The following is a 25,066-nucleotide window of genomic DNA, read 5'->3' on the forward strand; positions in this document are numbered from 1 at the left end:
TAGCAAAGTGCTATCATGGAGTCCTTGCACCAGAATTTATGCATGTTTGTTTTTTCAGGAGATTCTAAGTTTCTGAGCCTGTCTATTCTTATGACAGATATACTTTTAGAGGCACAATGGCAAATTTACTCAGACATACCTAGGTTCACTTCTGTATTTTAACAGATTCTAATTCCCTCACAGGCTCCCACCACACTGACTGGCAAGGGGAAATCAGTTCTGGGAGGACTCTGAAGTTTCCAGTTAGCATCTCAAACTCTTCCAGTTTAGGTGGTCTTTTGGGGTAACTTGAGCTTCCCTGGTGCCTCAGATTGTAAAGAGTCTGCCTGCAATGCGGGAGACCCATGTTCTATCCTTGGGTCAGGAAGATCCCCTGGAGAAGGAAATAGCAACCCACTCCAGTTTTCTTGCCTGGGAAATCCCAAGGACAGAGAAGCCTGGCAGACTACAGTCCATGGGGTCGCAAAGAATTAGACACGACCGAGCAACTTCATTTTTGGAGGTAACTCAGTTGATTAGTGTTTAGACTCTCATTCTACCCATAGGACTTATGTTCTGTCTTTGATGGAATAGAACTTGGTGCTCTGCCCCAGCCCTGCATGCTCTGTGTGTGTGTGTGTATAAAACTTGATCTAATCGAGGCTCTCACTGGCTCTGTAGCTCACCACTGATAGTTTGCTGAGCCCTCAGGTTGATCTTAGGCTTGGACAGTATGAGGGTGGTCTTTATCTCCATGGTCATCACTGACATCATGGTGACAACCATCTGCTTAGGCAACTACAGCAGAAGTGGAGCAGCTGGAACCTTCTAGGCGCTGGCAGGATCAGCACCTTTGAGTCACCAGTGTAGAATTCTCTCCCATCACTGAGTCTCAAAAGGGATCCGGGCACAACGTCTCCCCTCTCCTATCATTGTGTGGAAAGAAGACTGTTCTAGAAATAGGATGGCACACTAAGTATTAAAAAGTAAGAAGTGATAGTTTGCAAGTGAGGGAAGAGAAAAACATTGAATAGATAGACAGGAGAACTGAAGCATTTAGTAGAAGAGCAATTAGTTCTACCCACGTCAATATTTCCTGTGGGCATCATTGTGTATCACAAGGAAGAATCATAATATATGATGGCAGTAATGAAAGTTAACTCATCAATTAAATGTCTCATTATACTTAGTATTTTAGCAGAAAGGTACATAAATCTAATGTGTTACAAAGATTTTTCATAGAAATTGTCTGATCTTAGTACTTAGTGGAATAAGGAGGAGACTATGTAATATAATGATTAAAAACATGGATCTTGAAGTCAGATAGAGTAGGTTCACGAAGAAGGCAATGGCACCCCACTCCAGTACTCTTGCCTGGAAAATCCCATGGACGGAGGAGCCTGGTGGGCTGCCAGTCCATGGGGTCGCTAAGAGTCGGACACGACTGAGTGACTTCACTTTGACTTTTCACTTTCATGCACTGGAGAAGGAAATGGCAACCCACTCCAGTGTTCTTGCCTGGAGAATCCCAGGGATCCAGGAGCCTGGTGGGCTGCCGTCTATGGGGTCGCACAGAGTCGGACATGACTGAGGCGACTTAGCAGCAGCAGCAGCAGAGCAGGTTCAAACCCCAACTCTACCCTGCTATAACTGAGTGGGTCCTTAGAGACTTAGTTTTTCTTGAGTAAAATGATAAAGTCCATGACACTTCTTTCAATAAAGTAATGTTGTTGTTGTTGTTAGGTACTAAGTCATGTCTGACACTTTGCGACCCCATTAACTATAGCCCGCCAGACTCATCTGTCCATGGGATTTCCCAGGCAGTAGTACTGGAGTGGGTTGCCATTTCCTCCTCCAGGGGATCTTCCCAACCCAGGTATATGAGACAGCAAAAGAGACACTGATGTATAGAACAGTCTTTTGGACTCTGTGGGAGAGAGAGAGGGTGGGATGATTTAGGAGAATGGCATTGAAATATGTATAATATCATGTATGAAACGAGTCACCAGTCCAGGTTTGATGCATGATACTGGATGCTTGGGGCTGGTGCACTGGGATGACCCAGAGGGATGGTATGGGGAGGGAGGAGGGAGGAGGGTTCAGGATGGGGAACACATGTATACCTGTGGCAGATTCATTTTGATATATGGCAAAACCAATACAATATTGTAAAGTTAAATAAAATTTAAAAAAAAGACTTGTATGGAAAAAAAAACAATAAGAGAACTAACATGTTATTAATTTTAATTTTAAATATCAGTAAGCTTATACCTATGTAATGTATTCACTTCAATAAAAATCTCTTTTTAAATTGAAGAAAAACAAACAAACAAACAAACCGTGTCTCTTACATCTCCTGCATTGGCAGGTGGGTTCTTTACCATCGGCGCCACCTAGGAAGCTGTTATTTGTGTGGGTAATCCCCCAATTTACAAATTCAGAGATTGTACTCTGGAAGGTAATTTATAGGTTATTTATTTGTATCTTATGGGTTTCCCAGGTGGTATTAGTGGTAAAGAACCCGCCTGCCAGTGCAGGAGATGTAAGAGAGGCAGGTTCGATCCCTGGGTTGGGAAGATCCCCTGGAGGGGGAAATGCCAACCCACTCCAGTATTCTTGCCTGAGGAATCCCATGGACAGAGGAGCCTGGTGGGCTACATTCTGTAGGGTCACAAAGAATCAGACACGACTGAAGTGACTTAGCATGCAGGTACACACTTGTATCTTATAAATTGAATATGCTCTTTTTTAGCCAACCGTAGCAGGGTACACATGTGTGCTATGGATGCAGTGGGGAAGAGGAAAGAATTTCTAAATGCTTGGATTCTCTGGTGTTAGAAGCAAATGGTTTTGTGACTGGAACTAAAATTCTTTCATTCATTCCAAGTCTGTGGATAAGAGGGAGTTCTCTTTCTCCCAAGGCATATTGTTTTACTTATTCATTTGCTTGTTTATTTAATTGAATAGTTAATTTACAATATTGTGTTAGTTTCTGGTGTACTCAAAGATATTCAGTTATATTTATAATTTTTCATGTTCTTTTCCATTATAGTTTATTGCAAGATATTGAATATAGTTCCTTGTGCTATACAGTAGGACCTTGTTATTTATCTGTCTTGTACATAGTAGTTTATATGTGCTAATGCCAAATTCCTAATTTATCCCTTCTTCCTACGTTTCCCCTTTGGTTCCTGTAAGTTTGTTTTCTATGAGTCTTTTTCTGCTTTAAAAAGAAGTTCATTTGTATCATATTTGAGATTCTCCATATAAGTAATATCATCTGATATTTGTCTTTCTCTGACTTGACTTCACTTAGTATGATAATCTCTATGTTCATCTGTGTTGCTGCACATGGCTTGTTCCATTCCTTTTTATGGCTAATATTCCACTGTGCGCATGTGTGTGTGTATGTGTATACCACATCTTCTTTATCCATTCATCTGTCAGTGGACAGATGTTTCCTTTCTAAAGTCAAAGGAGATGCTAGTGTACATGATTTTTCCCAGAGAAGGCTGTAATATGCACCCCAGGAACACTTGGAGTGCTTGAGAATAATGAATACCTTTAAAAGATGACCAGACTACTTTTATGAGAAATTACAATGATATCTGGAGCTTGAACTATATTCCATTCTCATTTTTTTAGTAATTGAAAATTTTAATCAATAAGTTAACCTCTTCTGATTAAATTCATTAAAAATTAAGAATATACTTATTTTTATCAAAGTGGTATACGTTCATGAGTAAAAATACCAAGCTGAAGAGCTTATGAAGAAAACAGTTGTCCTATGCCTGTCTTTTCACCCATCCTGCTCACTGGAGGCCACATTTTCTAATTATAGCTGCTGCTACTTGTAGTTTCTCCCGTGTCTCTAAAATAACACGCGTTGTAACTATTTTCAGGTTTACCAATTTTAGATATTATCTGTTGAGTTCTGTTAATTTATTTGAGCTTTTAGCTCACGTTATCTATTTCCTATCCCTCCTCCTAATATAATTATATTACTCCCTTATTCGTTATCTTTGCAGCTTTCAGTGAAATACTTATACCTTTTTAAAAATTAAATCAGCTCTAGACACCATCTGATGATTGTTCTCCTCTTTCTCAGCTTATCGTTTGTATTTTTACAGAACTGATGAGGTTAGAATTGATGAGATTATTGAGATACTTACAGTCAAATATTCCATGCATACTTTGACTATGTTGGTTTTAAAAACTGGAATTTAATAAGATGTTTGCATGATGACTGTGATGTGATATAGTATGATTTGGCTTCCCTTCTTGCACAGCTTTTATTTTCTTTGTTTCTAATTTCCTTTCCTGCCCCCCGAATTATATACCTTTACTAAAATTTTTATGTTATTCCAAATTATCAAGAATATCATTAGATCCTGACTCCCTTTATCTCTAGATAAGTCTCTTTTGGAACTTCTTTTCTCGTAACCATTCTGTATTGAATACTTCATAGCAGCTTCCTTCCCTGCTTTCTATATTTGGAGCCACTTTCCCCCTAGTTCATTCTTCCCTGGTAGCTCAGATGGTAAATAGTCTGCCTGCAGTGCAGGAGACCAGGGTTCGATCCCTGATTCAGGAAGATCCCCTGGAGAAGGAAATGGCACTCCACTCCAGTAGTCTTGCCTGGAAGTCCCATGGATGGAGTAGCCTGGCAGGCTGCAGTCCATGGGGTCGCAAAGAGTCGGACATGACTGAGCGACTTCACTTCCCCTAATTCCCATGTTGTCTTCTTTCTTGCTTTACACCCTCTTTTTGCTGATACACATCAAGTTAACTTCCTCAGAAAGGATATATGGGACATAAATTTCCCAGCTCTTATCTGAAGATCGCATCTGGAAATCTTGTTATTCTATCCTCACATTTGGTAGTTTAATTTTTTTAAAATGTCTTCTATCCTATTCTGTGCTGTTCTTTCTGCTGTTCTTATTAGGATGCATGCTGTTCTTCTTGATTGATCTGTTTGTCTTATTTTTTTTCTTATGTTTCCTATGTCTCTGTTGAATTTTAAATTGTTACTCAGTTCTAATTTACGGTAACTCTTATTTACTTGTTCATTTGTTCTCTATTGAATCTTCCTCACTCACCCCCCACATCTTATTTTTGTTTTATGGATATATTATCTCTTGAGTCTTTCTGAGTCTACTAATTATGTGTTTTTTTAAAAAATTCTTCTCTGTTTCCTAGTTATTTTCCTTCTCCTTTCACTTTATTTTTTTTGGTATGTGTGTTTACCTTTTAATTAATTTGCTTTTAGGGTGGCCTAAGATAGGAAAGAAATGTAAACATATGTAGTTAAACTATTATTTATTCCTCCCTCTCAGCACATAGTCTTACTGGGACTTTACCCATGAAAAGTTCACTCAGTTTTACCCTCCTACCTAAGTCTTCTGAGATTATTACAGTTTTAGGCATTAACAAGAGAGTTAAACCCACTCGACTTCACAAACACTCAGGTAATTCAGTGAATTTTGTACTTATTTTAAGGCTTAGTGGCTCAGTTCAAGAAATGTGAGGGTTTTTTTTCAGGGAGAGAAGACCAACATAAAGGGATGGCCTGTCTCCAGAATAAAGTCAGAAGCACTTGACACTCAAGACTGTCCCAGTCTGGTCTCCAGGCTCCTCCCCTGTCCGTCTTCCTGGCTGCCCTGTCTGTCTACATTAGTCTGCTTTGTGTCCCCTGCCTCCAGACCTTTGCTCCTGCTGGGTCCTCTGCCTGGAATGTTCCCTTCCTCCCACATCTTCTTGAGTTCACTGAAGGCAGGCATCATATTTTCATTTCTATATCTATTGTTTTTTGTATCATCTGTGGTAGTTATATCTTAGGCATTGAAAATGTTTAACCAAATTTTACTCATCCTTCCAGACTAAAGCAAGTTCATTCATGACTACTCTGAGACATAATCCTTTACCTCCCTTGAACAGGTTAATCATTTTATTCCCTGTTTCTTTAGTTAGTTGTATGCATGCCTCTTTATCCTGGTGAGTTCCTGGAGGACATGTACCATGTCTTGTCAAGCTGGATATCCCAGGGTTTTGCATTGTGTGTTGTACCTAGTGGGAATCGGAAGTATTTATGTATGTCTGGGAGGGATAGAAGAAAAGACCAGCCATTGATTTTTATTAAAGGTGTATTTATAAGGCTAGCGGGTTTGTAGATACACTTTATGAAGGTGCTATTTTCTGTTCATTTTCAGTATATCAAGGCATTCTCAAGAGTAGATTGACTAGATTACTGTGTACCTCATATGAATGTGTGTATCACAACAGATGTGTACATAGACATGTATCTTCAGCAAAGAGAAAGAAACTGAACAAATAAGAAGTAATAGACACTCTCTAAATTCAGTCAGGGGTTAGAACTTTGAAGCTTTGAATGTTCATAAAATGAATCCCTCCCTGAGTTGAAATGCTCGCTCAGGCTGACAGTAAGCATCGCTTCCATTGCTAATAACTAAGTAAATAAGCTCTTTCATTTTAATTCTGCTGCTTCTGACCATCGGACCAATATTGTTTTATCTGATGCTGAATCTCGGACCCTCTGAGACTCCGGTTGGCTGCAAGTGCAATAGCCCATGGGGTTAGCAGTGTGCCCACATCACCACACCCAGAGGTTCTCAGTGAGAAGTCTTACTTCCAATACAGAGGTGATCTCTGATTACTTGGAGCAAATGGAAATTTCAAGTAAGAAATGAAGGAGCCACGGCACCTGTCCTAGACTGAGGAGTCAGGCTTAGGACCCCAGGTGGCCCTTGAAAGCATCTGTAGGCAGGGTAAGGGACGCAGCCCTGCTCTCACAGCAGGAAGGGGTGGATGAGCATTCACCAGCTGACCATCTGCCATTCCCGCTTGTGTCCACTGGCAGAGGCTCAGGTGTGTGGGGCCCATCTGGCTGAGGTAAGGTCTCTCTTAGGGAAGGAAGCCATGCTACAGACCCTTTAGCTTTCAGCTCTCCTGGTGGTGGAGACCACCCAGCAGAGACATCACCTTTCACCAGGAGGGGCTGCAGCAGATACTGAGGGCACAGTGGGCCACCACTACCTTTTGGACCACCAGAGAGGAACAGGTATCCAGGTACACTGTCTGTGTGGCTGGAGCACTGCAGAGAGGCTTCTCAAAGCCGATGGCAGCTAAACTGCCCACTTGAATCTAAAAGCGCTCAAATGTTTGCAAGTGTTAATAAACAAACCAAATGTCACACAAAAAGAGTAGCTTACTATATTTAGCTATTCCTCCTGTGTCTCCTTCCTCTGTTCCTGCTCACATGGACAGGAAAGGATGATTACCTATACTGCGAATAATCTGTGATACACTAGAGCCAAATCAACCTCCCAATTAAATGAAGACGTTGATGTCACCACTACGCCACTCCACATAGAGTACATGTATAAACAGCCCCTCTGGTGTCCAACAAAGGAAGGGTCTGTATGGGTGTTCTTTGCTTCCTTTTGGGTAGGGGGAGGTGGGGAAGGGGTGATTATTCTGTGGAAAGGAAAGCGTCAAGCCAAAATAATGATTATATTTATGCAAAAGAAACAAAAGAGACCATAGCAAAAATCAACAAAACCAAAAGCTGTTTCTTTGAAAGGATAAATAAAATTGACAAACCATTAGCCAGACTCATCAAGAAACAAAGGGAGAAAAATCAAATCAACAAAATTAGAAACGAAAATGGAGAGATCACAACAGACAACACAGAAATACAAAGGATCATAAGAGACTACTATCAACAATTATATGCCAATAAAATGGACAACGTGGAAGAAATGGACAAATTCTTAGAAAAGTACAACTTTCCAAAACTGGACCAGGAAGAAATAGAAAATCTTAACAGACCCATCACAAGCATGGAAATTGAAACTGTAATCAAATATCTTCCAGCAAACAAAAGCCCCGGTCCAGACGGCTTCACAGCTGAATTCTACCAAAAATTTAGAGAAGAGCTAACACCTATCCTGCTCAAACTCTTCCAGAAAATTGCAGAGGAAGGTAAACTTCCAAACTCATTCTATGAGGCCACCATCACCCTAATACCAAAACCTGACAAAGATCCCACAAAAAAAGAAAACTACAGGCCAATATCACTGATGAACATAGATGCAAAAATCCTTAACAAAATTCTAGCAATCAGAATCCAACAACACATTAAAAAGATCATACACCATGATCAAGTGGGCTTTATCCCAGGGATGCAAGGATTCTTCAATATCCGCAAATCAATCAATGTAATACACCACATTAACAAATTGAAAAATAAAAACCGTATGATTATCTCAATAGATGCAGAGAAAGCCTTTGACAAAATTCAACATCCATTTATGATAAAAACTCTCCAGAAAGCAGGAATAGAAGGAACATACCTCAACATAATAAAAGCTATATATGACAAACCCACAGCAAACATTATCCTCAATGGTGAAAAATTGAAAGCATTTCCTCTAAAGTCAGGAACAAGACAAGGGTGCCCACTTTCACCATTACTATTCAACATAGTTTTGGAAGTTTTGGCCACAGCAATCAGAGCAGAAAAAGAAATAAAAGGAATCCAAATTGGAAAAGAAGAAGTAAAACTCTCACTATTTGCAGATGACATGATCCTCTACATAGAAAACCCTAAAGATTCCACCAGAAAATTACTAGAACTAATCAATGACTACAGTAAAGTTACAGGATATAAAATCAACACACAGAAATCCCTTGCATTCCTATACACTAATAATGAGAAAACAGAAAGAGAAATTAAGGAAACAATTCCATTCACGATTGCAACGGAAAGAATAAAATACTTAGGAATATATCTACCTAAAGAAACTAAAGACCTATATATAGAAAACTATAAAACACTGGTGAAAGAAATCAAAGAGGACACTAATAGATGGAGAAATATACCATGTTCATGGATTGGAAGAATCAATATAGTGAAAATGAGTATACTACCCAAAGCAATTTATAGATTCAACGCAATCCCTATCAAGCTACCAACAGTATTCTTCACAGAGCTAGAACAAATAATTTCACAATTTGTATGGAAATACAAAAAACCTCGAATAGCCAAAGCGATCTTGAGAAAGAAGAATGGAACTGGAGGAATCAACCTACCTGACTTCAGGCTCTACTACAAAGCCACAGTTATCAAGACAGTATGGTACTGGCACAAAGACAGAAATATTGATCAATGGAATAAAATAGAAAGCCCAGAGATAAATCCACACACATATGGACACCTTATCTTTGACAAAGGAGGCAAGAATATACAATGGATTAAAGACAATCTCTTTAACAAGTGGTGCTGGGAAATCTGGTCAACCACTTGTAAAAGAATGAAACTGGACCACTTTCTAACACCATACACAAAAATAAACTCAAAATGGATTAAAGATCTAAACGTAAGACCAGAAACTATAAAACTCCTAGAGGAGAACATAGGCAAAACACTCTCCAACATACATCACAGCAGGATCCTCTATGACCCACCTCCCAGAATATTGGAAATAAAAGCAAAAATAAACAAATGGGACCTAATTAACCTTAAAAGCTTCTGCACATCAAAGGAAACTATTAGCAAGGTGAAAAGACAGCCTTCAGAATGGGAGAAAATAATAGCAAATGAAGCAACCGACAAACAACTAATCTCAAAAATATACAAGCAACTCCTACAGCTCAACTCCAGAAAAATAAACGACCCAATCAAAAAATGGGCCAAAGAACTAAATAGACATTTCTCCAAAGAAGACATACAGATGGCTAACAAACACATGAAAAGATGCTCAACATCACTCATTATCAGAGAAATGCAAATCAAAACCACTATGAGGTACCATTTCACACCAGTCAGAATGGCTGCGATCCAAAAGTCTACAAATAATAAATGCTGGAGAGGGTGTGGAGAAAAGGGAACCCTCTTACACTGTTGGTGGGAATGCAAACTAGTACAGCCACTATGGAGAACAGTGTGGAGATTCCTTAAAAAACTGGAAATAGAACTGCCTTATGATCCAGCAATCCCACTGCTGGGCATACACACTGAGGAAACCAGAAGGGAAAGAGACACGTGTACCCCAATGTTCATCGCAGCACTGTTTATAATAGCCAAGACATGGAAACAACCTAGATGTCCATCAGCAGATGAATGGATAAGAAAGCAGTGGTACATATACACAATGGAGTATTACTCAGCCATTAAAAAGAATACATTTGAATCAGTTCTAATGAGGTGGATGAAACTGGAGCCTATTATACAGAGTGAAGTAAGCCAGAAAGAAAAACATAAATATAGTATACTAACGCATATATATGGAATTTAGAAAGATGGTAACAATAACCTGGTGTACGAGACAGCAAAAGAGACACTGATGTATAGAACAGTCTTATGGACTCTGTGGTAGAGGGAGAGGGTGGGAAGATTTGGGAGAATGGCAATGAAACATGTAAAATATCATGTAGGAAACGAGTTGCCAGTCCAGGTTCGATGCACGATGCTGGATGCTTGGGGCTGGTGCACTGGGACGGCCCAGAGGGATGGTATGGGGAGGGAGGAGGGAGGAGGGTTCAGGATGGGGAACACATGTATACCTGTGGCGGATTCATTTTGATATTTGGCAAAACTAATACAATTATGTAAAGTTTAAAAATAAAATAAAATTAAAAAAAAATAATGATTATATTTAAGTTCTTGATGTTATTTGCTTAAGGTCTTGAAAAGAGAAAAGGAATACTTAATTTCCTGAGCACAAAAGGTATTGAAAACTTTTGATCTTTAAAAATATAGAAAGTGTTGAGAACATGCCCGACAACCAAACATATCTGGCTTACTTAATCCCTGCATCTTGAGTGAATGGTGGTCTAGTGCTCCATGAAAGGTCTGAACTGTGCCTTCTATGGCTCCAGGATTTTGAATCAGTAAGGTTTGTCATTGCCTGGCATCTTGATCAGGTTCCACAGAGCCCCAGTATTAGGGATCTAGTCACTTCCTCACCAAGAAGAAGGGTCTCTGCTATGTGTGTTCCAGGAGGCATTCTGCTGTTGTCCCCTTTGCCTCTTTAAGGAGGCCTTCTCCTCCATGGACTGGCAATTGCTAATCAGGGTGAGTAAGGCCAATTTGTTGCTTCTGCCCCAAAGACTGACAAGCTAAAATGCTGGATGGAACTCAGAAGAAATTACTTTCAGTTTCTCGCTAGCTCCACATTAGCATACTCTCACTGAGATGAAAAATTAGGACTTGAATATGTCTTATGGAAATCAGTGGATTTCTGCAGGAAATGTTGGTTAATTGGTTAAGCATGCTTCCTTTGGAGTACATTACTTTGCCAACAAAGGTCTGTCTAGTCAAAGCTATGGTTTTTCCAGTAGTCATGTATGGATGTGAGTGTTGGACTGGAAAGAAAGCTGAGCACCGAAGAATTGATGCTTTTGAACTGTGGTGTTGGAGTAGACTCCTGAGAGTCCCTTGGACTGCAAGGAGATCCAACCAGTCCATCGTAAAGGAAATCAGTCCTGAATAGTCATTGGAAGGGCTGATGCTGAAGCTGAAACTCCAATACTTTGGCCACCTGATGCAAAGAAGTGACTCAATGGAAAAGACCGTGATGCTGGGAAAGATTGAAGGCAGGAGGAGAAGGGGATGGCAGAGGATGAGATGGTTGGATGGCATCACCAACTCAATGGACATGAGTTTGAGCAAGCTCTGGGAGTTGGTGATGGACAGGGAGGCCTGGCATGCTGCAGTTCATGGGGTCATAAAGAGTCGGACATGACTGAGCAACTAAACTGAACCTCAGCATATGCTTTCCAAATATTCGGTCTTAGAGCTCTGTTTTTCTGTGATCCTCAGAGGGCCAGTTCCTATTCAAGAGACTATTTTGGGGGGAAACAAAAAATACCTGGATTGGTTATTATTTATGTCCTCATTGAATCTCAATAATGTCTTGCCTCATGTGCCCTCTTCTTCTTCTTTTTTTCTTTTCAACAGATACTAACTTTGTGTTGGGGAATGCCCAGATAGTGGACTGGCCTATCGTGTACAGCAATGATGGATTTTGCAAGCTGTCTGGCTATCACAGGGCGGAAGTGATGCAAAAAAGCAGTACATGCAGGTATTTATGTTTGGGCTTGTTCTGTTGAACACTCTTTCGTGGTATCTTTTTGGAAAAAGAAAATGGCGTACTCAACTTGGGAATTTCCTTTCAAGCAGTTTCATTCAGGAATGGACTTCCCAGGTGGCACAAGTGGTAAAGAGTCTGCCTGCCAATGCAGAAGACACAGGAGATGCAGGTTTGATCCCTGGGTCAGGAAGATCCTCTGGAGGAGGAAATGGCAACCCACTCCAATATTCTTCCCTAAAAAATCCACTAATACAATTATGTAAAGTTTAAAAATAAAATAAAATTAGAAAAAAAAAAAAGAAAGTGAAAAAAAAAAAAAATCCAATGGACAGAGGAACCTGGAGGGCTACAATCTAAAGGGTTGCAAAGAGTCAAACACGACTGAGCGACTAAGCACATTCAGGAATGCTTATCACACTGTCATCTCTAGTTCACACCCTGTACTAGGAAAACGAAAGAAGGCCTATAACGTGGTCTCTACAACTAATGAATTTACAGTCAGTGGGATGAGGGAAAACCTAGAAAAACTCAGGAAAATCATTTTATCAGTAAAACGTAAACTCAAAAGTTTGAGGTTTTAGATGGAAATTACGTGAAAATTAGAAGATTAAACAAAGTTAAATGAAGATGAAATAAAAATTTAGGTCATTAAATTAATTTTAAAAATATATGGTCATTTAAAAAATTTTTTTTATTCTTTGGCCACATCGAGTGGCCTACGGGATCCTAGTTCCCTGACCAGGGATCGACCCTGTACCCCCTGCATTTTAAGTGTGGAGCTTTAACCACTGGACCACCAGGGAAGCGCCTGTCTAGCCATTTTTGAAGGGTAAATACCGTTTTGGAGACATGGGCCACGCTCATAGGGCTTTTCATCAGAAAAAGTGAAGAGACCAGGTTTTATTGCCTTGCTGCTGTCACATCTGTCTTTGATCACTGATTCAAAGACACAAGTGAAGGGTGCTGTGCAGCTTGGGTATTTGACAGGGTTACTAGCCAAGTAGTGCCCTTGGGCTGTGTCACTAGAAAAGCTCTTTGGGGGCATCTTCTAGGTGCTAAGTGGAGCCTATGGCCCAGGCCCTGTGCTGTCTCAGCAAGGTCTTGCTCTTCTCACTCTGCCTTCCTCAAGTCGTCTGTCTTCAGTGGTGTTTGCACGCAGTGGAGTCATCTTCCTAAACCTGTGTGCTGTGCTTAGTTGCTTCGGTCATCTCTGACTCATTGCCACCCCATGGACCATAGCCCACTAGGCTCCTCTGTCCATGGGATTCTCCAGACAAGAATACTAGAGCGGGTTGCCGTGCCCTTCTTCAGGGGATCTTCCTGACACAGGGATCGAACCCACATCTCCTGCATTGGCAGGTGGATTCTTTACTGCTGAGCCACCCAGGAAGCTCTTCCTAAACCTGCTAGATCCCAAAATGAACTCATCTCCGAAGGGTGGAAAAACCCGTTCAACCCAGGCATAGTCTTTGATTCTCAGAAGTCGCATATTCTTTGTATTAAATCAGCCAAGTAACTCATTTGTTGAAAAGTATTAAATGTTTTGAAAATATTATCATTTTCTTAAATCTTAGGTTTTGGGGACTGGGAAATGGCAAGTTTAAGCTTCCCTCAAAGTTTTAGAAATTCTGGCTCAAGTATTACAGTAGAATTCTCTTATGTTTTTGGTGTGCTCTTATCCTCTGAGGAATCTGTGTGTCTGCATCTATGTGTTCATCTGTATGTGTACAAACATAATCTGAACGCTTTGGGAGAGTGAGCTTTGCTTTCTAGTGTGGCTTGAGCAGTCTTTCCTTAACCTGTCTTGCTTCTTACTATCATCAAACACTGGAAGAAAATCAGATAAGAGTACTGGATAATCTTTATGCAGATAAGAGAACTTAGTAAGTTTCTAACTAAGAAACTTGTTTCTCTGAAGGTGTTCCTTTTCTATCAGGAAAGATAGCACGCCCTGTGTTAGCTACATCCCTAATAGCTCAGGGGCCTTTGGCTTATTTCCTGCATCGCAGGCATCTGAAATCTAATGTCCAGAGAAAGGAAACTTGTACCTAGCACTGAACTTCAGCTTGAAAAAGCGCACAGAATAGGAAAAGCTGGATGTAATGATGGCACTTCATTTGTCTGAAGACTCCATTTAGCAGGGGTTGATTTTACCTTGTGAAGGAAATTGCCAGCCTGTATACCATCACATCACTTAAATGGAGGTCACTTATCTAGCAAATCCATTCAGAAAGGGAAACTGGGAGGAAGCTAAAAAGGCCTTTGAGCAACTGGCTAAGTGAAATGGTAATAGAGCATAAGTTTTTACTTCCGAAGAGAAAGAAATCCTCTTGTTCCCAGGCACAGCTGATTCAGTTTTGATCTATCCTTCTTTTTAAAGGTAATTCACCAAGCGTGGTTGTCTCTTTTCCTGATTTATAGTTGAAGAACACAGCCCCAGAGCAGCGCATTACCTGAGATGGGCACACGGGGAACTACCGATGATCGACTTAGTGGTTTAGGAACTGTGCTTCCTAATTTCTGAGGTTCTTGTTAGCTCTGAAATTCTTTGATTCTATGATTCAAGTCATCAAGAAAAAGCTAGGTTGCACAGCCAGGTGTGCACAATTTTAGGAGATGGGTTGTGTAGTGTTGGGGAGCCCGTGCCGCTGCTTCTACATCACCTAAGCCTTGTGGGCTGAGTGTGGCCATTCTTCCTTGGTGTCACCTGAAGGCCTGGAGAGGGGGCATGCTCACAGGGTCCACTGGCAGCCTTGTTGGAGGACTGGCCTTTGCAGCCCCATCGAGGGATGGCTTTTCTTCTCTTGCATTCTGTTAATGTCCTGTGCGTGTTCACTCTACCAAGTTGTTGGGGGTGGGGCATAACCCATTCCTAGAGGAATAAACCTTAGTCTTCAGACCGTATGCGGTGTGAGGCCCAAGAAAGTGGATGGTCTTGGCAGTTACTGCCTCGCAGAGAGTATTACTAGACAGGAGCTTCTACTACTGAGTTTTTTCCTAATTTTTTTTCATGCTGTTTATTAACTCTGTTAGTTTACTTTTCTCCAAATGTGAAGAATGAAAAGTGAAAGTCTTTGTTGCTCAGTCATGTCCAATTCTTTGTGACCCATGGACTGTAACCTGCAGACTCCTCTATCCATGGAATTCTCCAGGCAAGAATACTTGGAGTGGGTTGTCGTTCCCTTTTCCAGGGGGTTTTCCTGACCCAGGGATCGAACTTGGGTCTCCTACATTGCAGGGAGATTCTTCACCATCTGAGCCACCAAAGTAGCCCTTACTAACCTTTTTTAAACTTATTAACCCTTTTGGTTTATTTTTTTCCAAGTGCGAGGACTATGGAAATTAGAAAGAATTTGTAGAATTTTATCATCTTGATTTTTTTCAACCCAGTTCTCTGTTTTCTTTTTTAGTGGGAGTGGGCAGGAAAAGGAGCTACAAAGACAGTGGCTGACTTGCTGAACCTTCTGTTCTTTCCTTACCTATATCTTGGTTAGAGCATCAAATTGCACCCTTTTTCTTGTTCGATTGATGACTTTTTGTGATTTTTTTTTCCTATTCACTTGTTTATTTTGTTGGGAATTAGGAGAGGAAAAAAATCTGTAATCCAAATTTATTCTGCTGTCCTTCTCAGGAAGTCTCCCAGAGTTGTATTTCTAAAATGCAGATTTGATTATGCAACTCCTTTGCTTGAAACCCTCCAGTGGCTCTCTCTGCCTTGTTTTTGGGATAAAGTTTAAATTACTTCACCTGATCTGTAATGCCATGGTCTCTTCTATGGTCTGACTCCTGCTTACTTCCGTATATTATCAGTTGCAAATTTTCCCTTCAGTATCTACATCCCAGGTATACTGACCTGAACCGTATTCAGGTTCCAGAATTAACCTCCCTCTCACCCCTGTGCCTTTGCAATGCTCCTTTTTTTGCCTTGAACGTTCTTTTCACTCCCTTTCTCAGCTAATTTCCACCTGCTCTTTAGATCTCATTTCTCCTTGCCTCTGGGACGCCTGTCTGACACTCAGTGCTCCATGTCTACTGTGTGTATTGTAATTCCTGTGTAGGGTCATACTGTTTCCTAATCTGCTGTTTGGATCGCTGTTCTCCAGTGTGTCTGTCCCATTAGACGTTAGTTTCTGGGGGAGATGGTGACGGAGTGTTATCCCATTCCCGTTAGTGAATCTTCTCTGATGGCACGCATGTTTTCAGTGTGTGTGTATGCGTGTTTCACAGTGCAGAGCACAGCGCTGGGTGTATAGCAGGTAGGCAGCAGATGCTTGTAGAATAACAAACACTTGCTCATCTAACTCGGGCTTTTTGGTTGCTTTGCAGTTTTATGTATGGGGAGCTGACCGATAAAGATACCATTGAAAAAGTGCGGCAAACCTTTGAGAACTATGAGATGAATTCCTTTGAAATTCTGATGTACAAGAAGAACAGTGAGTATTCAGAACATTCTGAATCATACCTTGATGTGCTTGGAAGAGCATATCTACTCTTTCTCTATTGCTGTCTTGGGTTTTCTTTTCTCTCATCAGCTAAATGTTGTGGCTTGAAGCCATTGTGTACGCTGGACTAAGTGGTATGGATTGATGAGTTCCAGTTCTGTACAGGAGCATTTGTACTTCTCACTAACCAGTTAAGACTTCTTGATGTCTTTTCTGCCAGGAGTTAGTGTTTTTCCTATTGATTTTCTTATGATGAGTTGCTGGCTTAAGATACTTGTAGACTTAAAGGCTATTTTGCTGGGAGAGGGGAGGTAGGTCAGGTTCTCTGTCCAGTTCACCTTCATATCTGTCTCCGTACAGCGCTTAGCACAGCAGGTCTTATCAGTTGATTGCCCAATTAAGAATTTCGGAATAAAACTTCGTTTCCCTGGGGACCCCAGTTTTCTGTAAGAGACAGTATTAATAGTCATAGTGTTTGTATTGTTAATTTATATTTGTTTTCTCTATAATCACTTCTAAAAGTATAGTAATGAAGAATCTAGGTCAATAGCCATACACAAGTATAAAACTTACTTTTCTCTTGGAGGTTTCCTATTGAGTGGAGATTAATTATATTAGAAGTATGGAAAGCGGGCCATATGGAAACATGGCAGTAACAGGGTGCAGACGTGTTGAAGGGTGATTTCTGTTTTTAAAAACACTATTTGGTTTGTAAAGAATCCTATTCTTTATATATAGGATTGAACTAGGTAGGTCGTTGGTTCACTAGAAAATGTCCGGAGTGGCCTAGGTGGTGCGGGAGGAAACGTGTTTATTTTGGTGGCATTCAGGATGATGTGTTTCACTCTGGAAAGCAAAGGGCACACGTGGCTTTTATCCAGAAGGACCTGGGGCTTTTTTTTTTCAGTCTGGAGTGCTGGAGCAGACAAGTGAGAGAACCTTTTTCTGGGTGGCTGGTGCAGATGCTGAGCCGAGAGATTATCTTTGAGCATCAGCGACTCTGCGAGGGCTGGCCCCGTGATTTCTCTCTCGAGCTGCTACCTTGCTCATTTCACCCCCTCAGCCAGTAGATCTAGTTCCTCCCCTGCTACCTCCCCTAGTTCCCGTCTTGAGACATTTTGCCAAACAGGGCTGAGAGGAATGAAGTGAAAGATGGTGACCGGCTCTATGCCAGCCTTTCCTCTACGGGAACACAACTCAAAGCCACAGCTCTTCCCAGGAGCACGCCAGCAGTGCCTTCTCATGGGAGAGGGGACTCTGCCTGTGTGCCCCGAAATACGGGAGTGACTTAAAGGTTTCCCACGCTGGCAGCTTTCTGTCCTGAACAGCATAGATTTCCTCACACACAGGATACTAAATTGGGATCCCATGTGGTGCTGGGGGTAAAGAACCCACCTGCCAGTGCAGGAGATACAACAGACGTAGGTTTGATCTCTGGGTTGGGAAGACCCCTTGGAGTAGGAAATGGCAACCCACTCCAGTATTCTTGCCTGGAGAATCCCATGGACAGAGAAGCCTGGCAGGCTACTTCCATGGGGTCACAAAGAGTTGGATATGAGTGAACAACCAAGCATAGATATACATAGCATAGAGCACGAAGACGATGCGTTTATATTTTGCTTCAGAGTTTTCTCGCTTCATTAGACCATGCATTTAACTTGCTCAAAGTCCACTATACATGTTGGGCACTAAAGAGAAAGAGAGGGATACAAAATTAAAACCAAGTTAGTGATTCCACGTGCTGTTGTCTTCAGTGGACACATACCCCAATCCTATTGTATCTCATTGCACTAAAGGTGATTCTGATATCTCTGTTTCTGTACCTTAGGTAGACCTGGGCTATGCATGGAAGCAGGTCAGTGCAGCTTATGTTTTTACCAAATTACTAGCATCTCTCCCCTCTCTGGAGGTTGTGCTGGGCTTACTGAGAGAGACATGCCAGTCCCTGGAGTGGCATGTCAGCCTGGGCATGGACTCTACTTCATGGATGCTATGCAGGCATTCTCAAGGGTGATTGAGGTCCTATGAAACTTTTACCTTACTCTTTGATTTTAGAAAATATACTCAGTGGAAGGTTTGACTCCACTCTATTTAAAAATGTTGATTCTCTAAGCCCAGTGAGGTAGGCATGGCGGATGTCATCTCCATTGTATAAGAAGGAAAATTCCTCACCCAAGGTCATGCACAGCCAGGACCTGGTTTCCAGTGCTTCCCTACGGCCATTCACTCCAGACTGGGTTAGATTTAGTTGGGGCACAGGGCAGGACCACCACATATGATGATGCAACACTGCAAAGGGGACAACTGGAAACCAGTTTGCTGAGTCCTCAGCGCACCCTGACCTAAAACTGCACCTGTGCTGAGGGGTGAACTTCTCTTTCTAATTTACACAAGGATGTCCAGTGCACTTGCAGGGGTTTCGTTCAAGGCTCAGTTTAGTTCAGTCGCTCAGTCATGTCCGACTCTTTGGACTGCAACATGCCAGTCTTCCCTGTCCATCACCAACTCCCAGAGCCTACTCAAACTCATGTCCATCACGTCAGTGATGCCATCCAACCGTCTTATCTTCTGTCTTCCCCTTCTCTTCCCACATTCAATCTTTCCCAGAATCAGGGTCTTTTCCAAGGAGTCAGTTCTTTGCATCGGGTGGCCAAAGTATTGGAGTTTCAGCTTTAGCATCAGTCCATCCAATGAACATTCAGGAGTGATTTCCTTTAGGATTGACTGGTTGGATCTCCTTGCAGTCCACGGGACTCTGAAGAGTCTTCTCCAACACCACAGTTCAAAAGCATCAATTCTTCAGTGCTCAGCTTTCTTTATAGTCCAACTCTCATATCCATACATGACTACTGAAAAAACCATAGCTTGAACTAGATGGACCTTTGTTGGTAAAGTAATGTCTCTGCTTTTAAATATGCTGTTGGTCATAGCTTTTCTTCCAAGGAGAAAGTGTCTTTTAATTTCATGGCTGCAGACACGATCTGCAATGATTTTGGAGCCCCCCAAAATAACATCTGTCACTGTTTCCACATCTATTTTCCATGAAGTGATGGGACCAAATGCCATGATCTTAGTTTTCTGAATGTTGAGTTTCAAGCTAACCTTTTCACTCTCCTCTTTCACTTTCATCAAGAGGCTTTTTAGTTCTTCTTCACTTTCTGCCATAAGGGTGGTGTCATCTGCATATCTGAGGTTATTGGTATTTCTCCTGGCAATCTTGATTCCAGCTTGTGCTTCATCCAGCCTGGCATTTTGCATAATGTATTCTGTATATAAGTTAAATAAGGGTGACAATATATAGCTTTGATGTACTCCTTTCTCAATTTGGAACCAGTCTGTTGTTCTATGTCCAGTTCTAACTGTTGCTTCCTGACCTGCATACAGATTTCTCAGGAGGCAAGTCAGATGGTCTGGTATTCCCATCTCTTTCTGAATTTTCCACAGTTTGTTGTGATCCACACAGTCAAAGGCTTTGGCATAGTTAATAAAGCAAAGTAGATGTTTTTTCTGGAACTCTATTGATTTTTCTATGATCCAGCAGATGTTGGCAATTTGATCTCTGGTTCCTCTGCCTTTTCTAAATCCAGCTTGAACATCTGGAAGTTCATGGTTCATGTACTGTTGAAGCCTGGCTTTGTGAATTTTGAGCATTACTTTGCTAGCGTGTGAGATGAGTGCAATTGTGCCGTAGTTTGAACATTCTTTGGCATTGCCTTTCTTTGGGATTGGAATGAAAACTGACCTTTTCCAGTCCTGTGGCCACTGCTGAGTTGTCCAGATTTGCTGGCATATTGAGTGCAGCACTTTCACAGCATCATCTTTCAGGATTTGAAATAGCTCAACTGGAATTCCATCACCTCCACCAGCTTTGTTCATAGCGATGCTTCATAAGGCCCACTTGACTTCATATTCCAGGATGTCTGGCTCTAGGTGAGTGATCACATCGTCATGGTTATCTGGGTCATGAAGATCTTTTTGTATAGTTCTTCTGGATATTCTTGCCACCTCTTCTTAATATCTTCTGCTTCTGTTAGTCCATACAATTTCTGTCCTTTATTGTGCCGATCTTTGCATGAAATGTCCCCTTGGTATCTCTACTTTTCTTGAAGAGATTTCTAGTCTTTCCCATTCTATTGCTTTTCTCTGTTTCTTTGCATTGATCACTGAGGAAGGCTTTCTTATCTCTGTTTGCTATTCTTTGGAACTCTGCATTCAACATGGGACAGAAATGGACACAGATAGTGTTGGCTTCTTCCTAGCATTCTGTTCTTTGCTGCAACTCCTCCAAATCCTACCCTCTCTTGAGGAATTTAGAAACTTTAAATTATTTTTTAAGCTTGGGAATTTTACGGTTGCACCAAATTCTGTGCTTTTTTTCCAACAGCTTCTTAATAACCAACTAAAATATACCTCAGAGATATTGTAGGTTCCATTCCACAAATTTTGATTTCCCAGTGCATGTAAAAGTTATGTTTACACTATAACTGTAAACATAACTGTTTATTAAGTGTACAGTAGCGTTATGTCTAAAAAAGTTCATATACCTTCATTAAAATTAACTAATTAATTTATTGCTAAAAATTGCTAACCATCATCTGAGCCTTCAGTGAGTTGTAATCTTTTCGCTGGTAGAGGGTTTGAAATACTGCCAAAAAATTACCAAAATATGACACAGAGACATAAAGTGAGCAAATGCTGTTGAAAAAATGGCAACTATAGACTTGCTCAATGTAGGTTGTCACAAACCTTTAACTTGTTCAAAAAAAATGCAGTGTCTGTGAAGCGCAATAAAGTGAGGTCTGCCTGTAGTCTTTTAGACCCTGGGCTTGTTCCTAGGAATGCAGTTATGAAAAGACAGACCCAGCCTAGGCTCTGACAGTGTTTGCAGTAGTCAGGGGCAGCATCCATAGTTTAGAGCCGTAAGTGTTTTGATAGTGGCACACCTGGGGGTTGTCTCTTCACTCCCAACATAGAAGGTCAGGGAGGGAAGTCTTCCTAACAGGTGGGAAATTCATGCAGAACCCAAAGGGTAGTGCTGAGTTAGGCAGAAAGAAGGGCAGGGAATATCCCAGGCTGATGAAAGGAATGTGTAGACAACAACAGCAGTGAGGGAGCACTGAAGTTTGAAGAGACACAGAGGAGCGCTCCTCAGACTTTGGTGTGTATATGAAATCACCTACAGATCGAAATCTGTACATTTCTATTCAGATAGGTCTACCAAAGGGCCTGAGATTCTGCTCCACGTGCTGCAGTGCCGCTGGCCCAACTATCACATTCTGAGTAGCAAGGACAGAAAACAGCTTCAGTGAAAGCTGACTTCCATGCCTTTCTCTTTTCGGCACCCAATGCAGTGCCTGACACAGACGGTGCTCCACCTGAACTGATGGAGCAATCTCTTGAATAAATGAGGTGTCATCAGTGAAGCTGGAGAGGTTGGGAGGGGCCAGTCATGCAGCCACATTTAAGAGTTTAGAATTTATCTTAAGGGTAGAGGTGGTGGGACCAGAGAGTGGGGTGAGGGGCATTGAGGGGTTTTAAGCAGGGTTTGTTTTTTGTTCAGTCACTAAGTTGTGTCCAACTCTTTGCAACCCCATGGACTGCAGCATGCCAGGCTTCCCTGTCCTTCTCCAAGAGTTGGCTCAAACTCATGTCCATTGAGTCAGTAATGCCATCCAACCATCTCATCCTCTGTTGTCCCCTTCTCCTGCCTTCAAGCTTTCCCAGCATCAGGGTCTTTTCCACTGAGTCAGTTCTTCACATCAGGTGGCCCAAGTATTGGAGCTTCAGCTTCAGCATCAGTTCTTCCAATGAATATTCAAGGTTGATTTCCTTTAGGATTGACTGGTTTGATCTCCTTGTGGTCCAAGGGACTCTCAAGAGTCACCTCTAGCACCACAGTTTGAAAGCATCAACTCTTTGGTGCTCATCCTTCTTTCTGGTCCAACTCTCACATCCATACATGACTACTGGAAAAACCATAGCTTTGACTATACAGACCTTTGTTGGCAAAGTGATGTCTTTGCAGGGTTAATTGTGTATTAATCAGATTTTCATTTCAGAAAGACAACTCCATCAGAGAGTGAAGATGGAATACAACACAGGAGACAGGAGGTGGGGGACTTAAGAATCACCCCAGTGACAAGATGGTTGCGGGCTGCTGAGGGAGGGATGGGGAAGAGGCAATTGAGATGGAGAGGTGTCTGGGAAAATGGGAGGATGCTGAGTGCAGGGACTTTGCTGGTGCTGCCTTCTGATGGGCGAGTATCTAGCACGCAGTCCTCTTGGAGGAGGTACTTGGCACGTGTTTACTGAGTGACTTTAAAGGAACCTGATATTTACCAAGAAACGAATGGGTGACCAATGAGTGACTCAGAGCAAGCACTTCAGAGCCAAGGAGCAAGCTGTGTGAGGCTGAACTGACCAGCAGTGGCCTGGGAGGAACAGATTGAACAGAGATGGGTGGGAGGAGGGGAAGGAGGAGGCCCAGCTTGTGGCTTCTTTGACAATTTGTAGTTCAGTAGCTCGAAACCGTCAGCATTGTAAAGCTGTTCAGAGTCCCCTGAAGAAAAAGTCATTCCTTTGAGATTTTAAAATGTGAAATGTCATTATTTAAAGGAATGTTTTTTCTCTGAAATTTAAATTTGTGATGGGTTAGTCTCTAAGTCACGTCTGACTCTTTGAAACCCTATGGACTGCAACCCACCAGGCTCTTCTGTCTGTGGAGTTTCCCAGGTAAGAATACTGGAGTGGTTGCCATTTCCTTTTCCAGGGGATCTTCCTGATCCAGGGATCAAACTCAGGTTTCCTGCATTGGAGGCAGATTCTTTACAGACACCAGGGCAGCTGGAAAACACATACGAAGGCTTAAAGAAGAAAATCAATCACCCCAAAGACTCAAAGACTCCAAGAAATGCTACTATACCTTACACTTTTTGGTGTTTTGTCTTGCAGATGTTACATAATTGAAACTTTTTACATGTATGCAATATGAAACCATACCTTTAATCTTTTATCATGAAAACATCATAAAAATATCCTTATAAAAATACCCCATAAATATAATTTAGAAGGAATTTTATTAATACTTCCTTTATTGTTGCATATTTATGAACTCTAGATTTTCTTGATTAAACAAAGTGCTGGCATGAAAATCTTTGTGCAAAGGTATTATTTGACATTCTGAAATATTTCCTAGAAGTTGAAAATTACTGTGTCAAAGAATGTGAACCAAGGTTCCTGAGACATTTTGCCAAATAGTGTTTCAGAATTGAACCTATTTCCAAGTTCACTTGCAGACTGTGTCTGACTCATTGAACTGCTCCAGCATTGAATCATTTCAAAAGATCAAATTGCCTACAATTACAGTTTTTTTTTTAACAAGTATTTTTAATGCAAGTACGATTGAAGCATTTTTTCTTATTTAATATCCATTTAAAATTACTTTTTATATTAATTGTTCAGATTCTTTGCCATATGTTCTACTTAATTCTTATGATTTTCTCATTGGTTTTCCTCATAAACTTTTAATAAATTGGTTTGTGTCCCCCCCCCCCCACCTCCCACCCCCCATTAGTATTTGCAAGGACAACTTTGTAGAAGAGATCTACTATTGACAGGCGTTCATGTTCTTGTTACCTTTGGGGGAGTTGGGAATAATTAGCAGAAGGCTTCATGGTGTGTTTTGGAATGAGTGTGTGGAATACTATTATGTATCTTGGAGACTGGCTTATTTGAAAGGTTTCTTTCTATCTATTGGGCAGTCTATCCAGTAAACCTGGGCCTTTTGGTATTGCTATACATTTTGTATCATTCCTTAACTCATTCTCAGTATGCTGGATGAGTTTCTTACATTAGTGACAGTCATCATTCATGAACTCATTTAGCAAATAATTAGGTGGTCATTTTTGTGCTGGTCAGTTAGTTTCTTCATTTTTCAAGGAAGAAAGTTAAGAAGTATTAGCCATGAGTGAAAGTACTCCACCCTCAGGACAACGCTCCCCAGCATGTGACTAACTCTGCAAGTCATGGTGTGACTGGAAGCCCGGGTTTGGAAGCCTTGGATCAGCTTCTCCAGCAGAGAAGCGCAGGAAAAGGCAGCTTAGAGCCAGGAGAAGCTGCCAGCCAGTCCTTCTTGATTACCTACCGCAGGCCTGTGGGTTTGAACCAAAGAGATCCACATGTGAGAAACCAACTCTGCCTTGAGGGGGTGGCAGTCTAGTTGTGAAGACAAATCATCGCTTGCCTAGTTTGCGAACAGATTGTCATTTTTTTTTTTTTTTCCAATTCATTTTTGACTGCTCCGGGTCTTCATCGCTGCGCTCGGGCTGCTCCCGAGTCACGGTGCGCAGGCTTCTCATTGTGGCGGCTTCTCTTGCTGCTGAGCACTCAAGGGTATGCACACATTTCGGTAGCTGTGGCTCCTGGGCTCGTGGGCTCAGTAGTTGTAGCGCACAGGCTTAGTTGCCCTGAGGCATGTAGAGTCTTCCTGGACCAGGAATCGAACCTGTGTCCCCTGCATTGGTAGGCAGATCC

General features: G+C 41.5%; 1 protein-coding gene across 2 annotated transcripts in view; it reads left to right on the plus strand.

Annotated features, from left to right (window-relative positions):
• KCNH1 (potassium voltage-gated channel subfamily H member 1) overlaps positions 1 to 25,066 on the plus strand; it is a 434,009-nt gene that overhangs the window by 21,463 nt on the left and 387,480 nt on the right. For both annotated transcript variants that reach the window (XM_027565678.1, XM_027565679.1), the window contains exons 2-3: positions 11,960 to 12,083; positions 16,419 to 16,525. In XM_027565678.1, coding sequence (XP_027421479.1) covers positions 11,960 to 12,083; positions 16,419 to 16,525 — 231 coding nt within the window. The remainder of the gene's footprint in view (positions 1 to 11,959; positions 12,084 to 16,418; positions 16,526 to 25,066) is intronic.

The sequence above is a fragment of the Bos indicus x Bos taurus genome, chromosome 16 (genome assembly GCF_003369695.1).
Source record: "Bos indicus x Bos taurus breed Angus x Brahman F1 hybrid chromosome 16, Bos_hybrid_MaternalHap_v2.0, whole genome shotgun sequence".
Classification (NCBI taxonomy): Eukaryota; Metazoa; Chordata; class Mammalia; order Artiodactyla; family Bovidae; genus Bos; species Bos indicus x Bos taurus.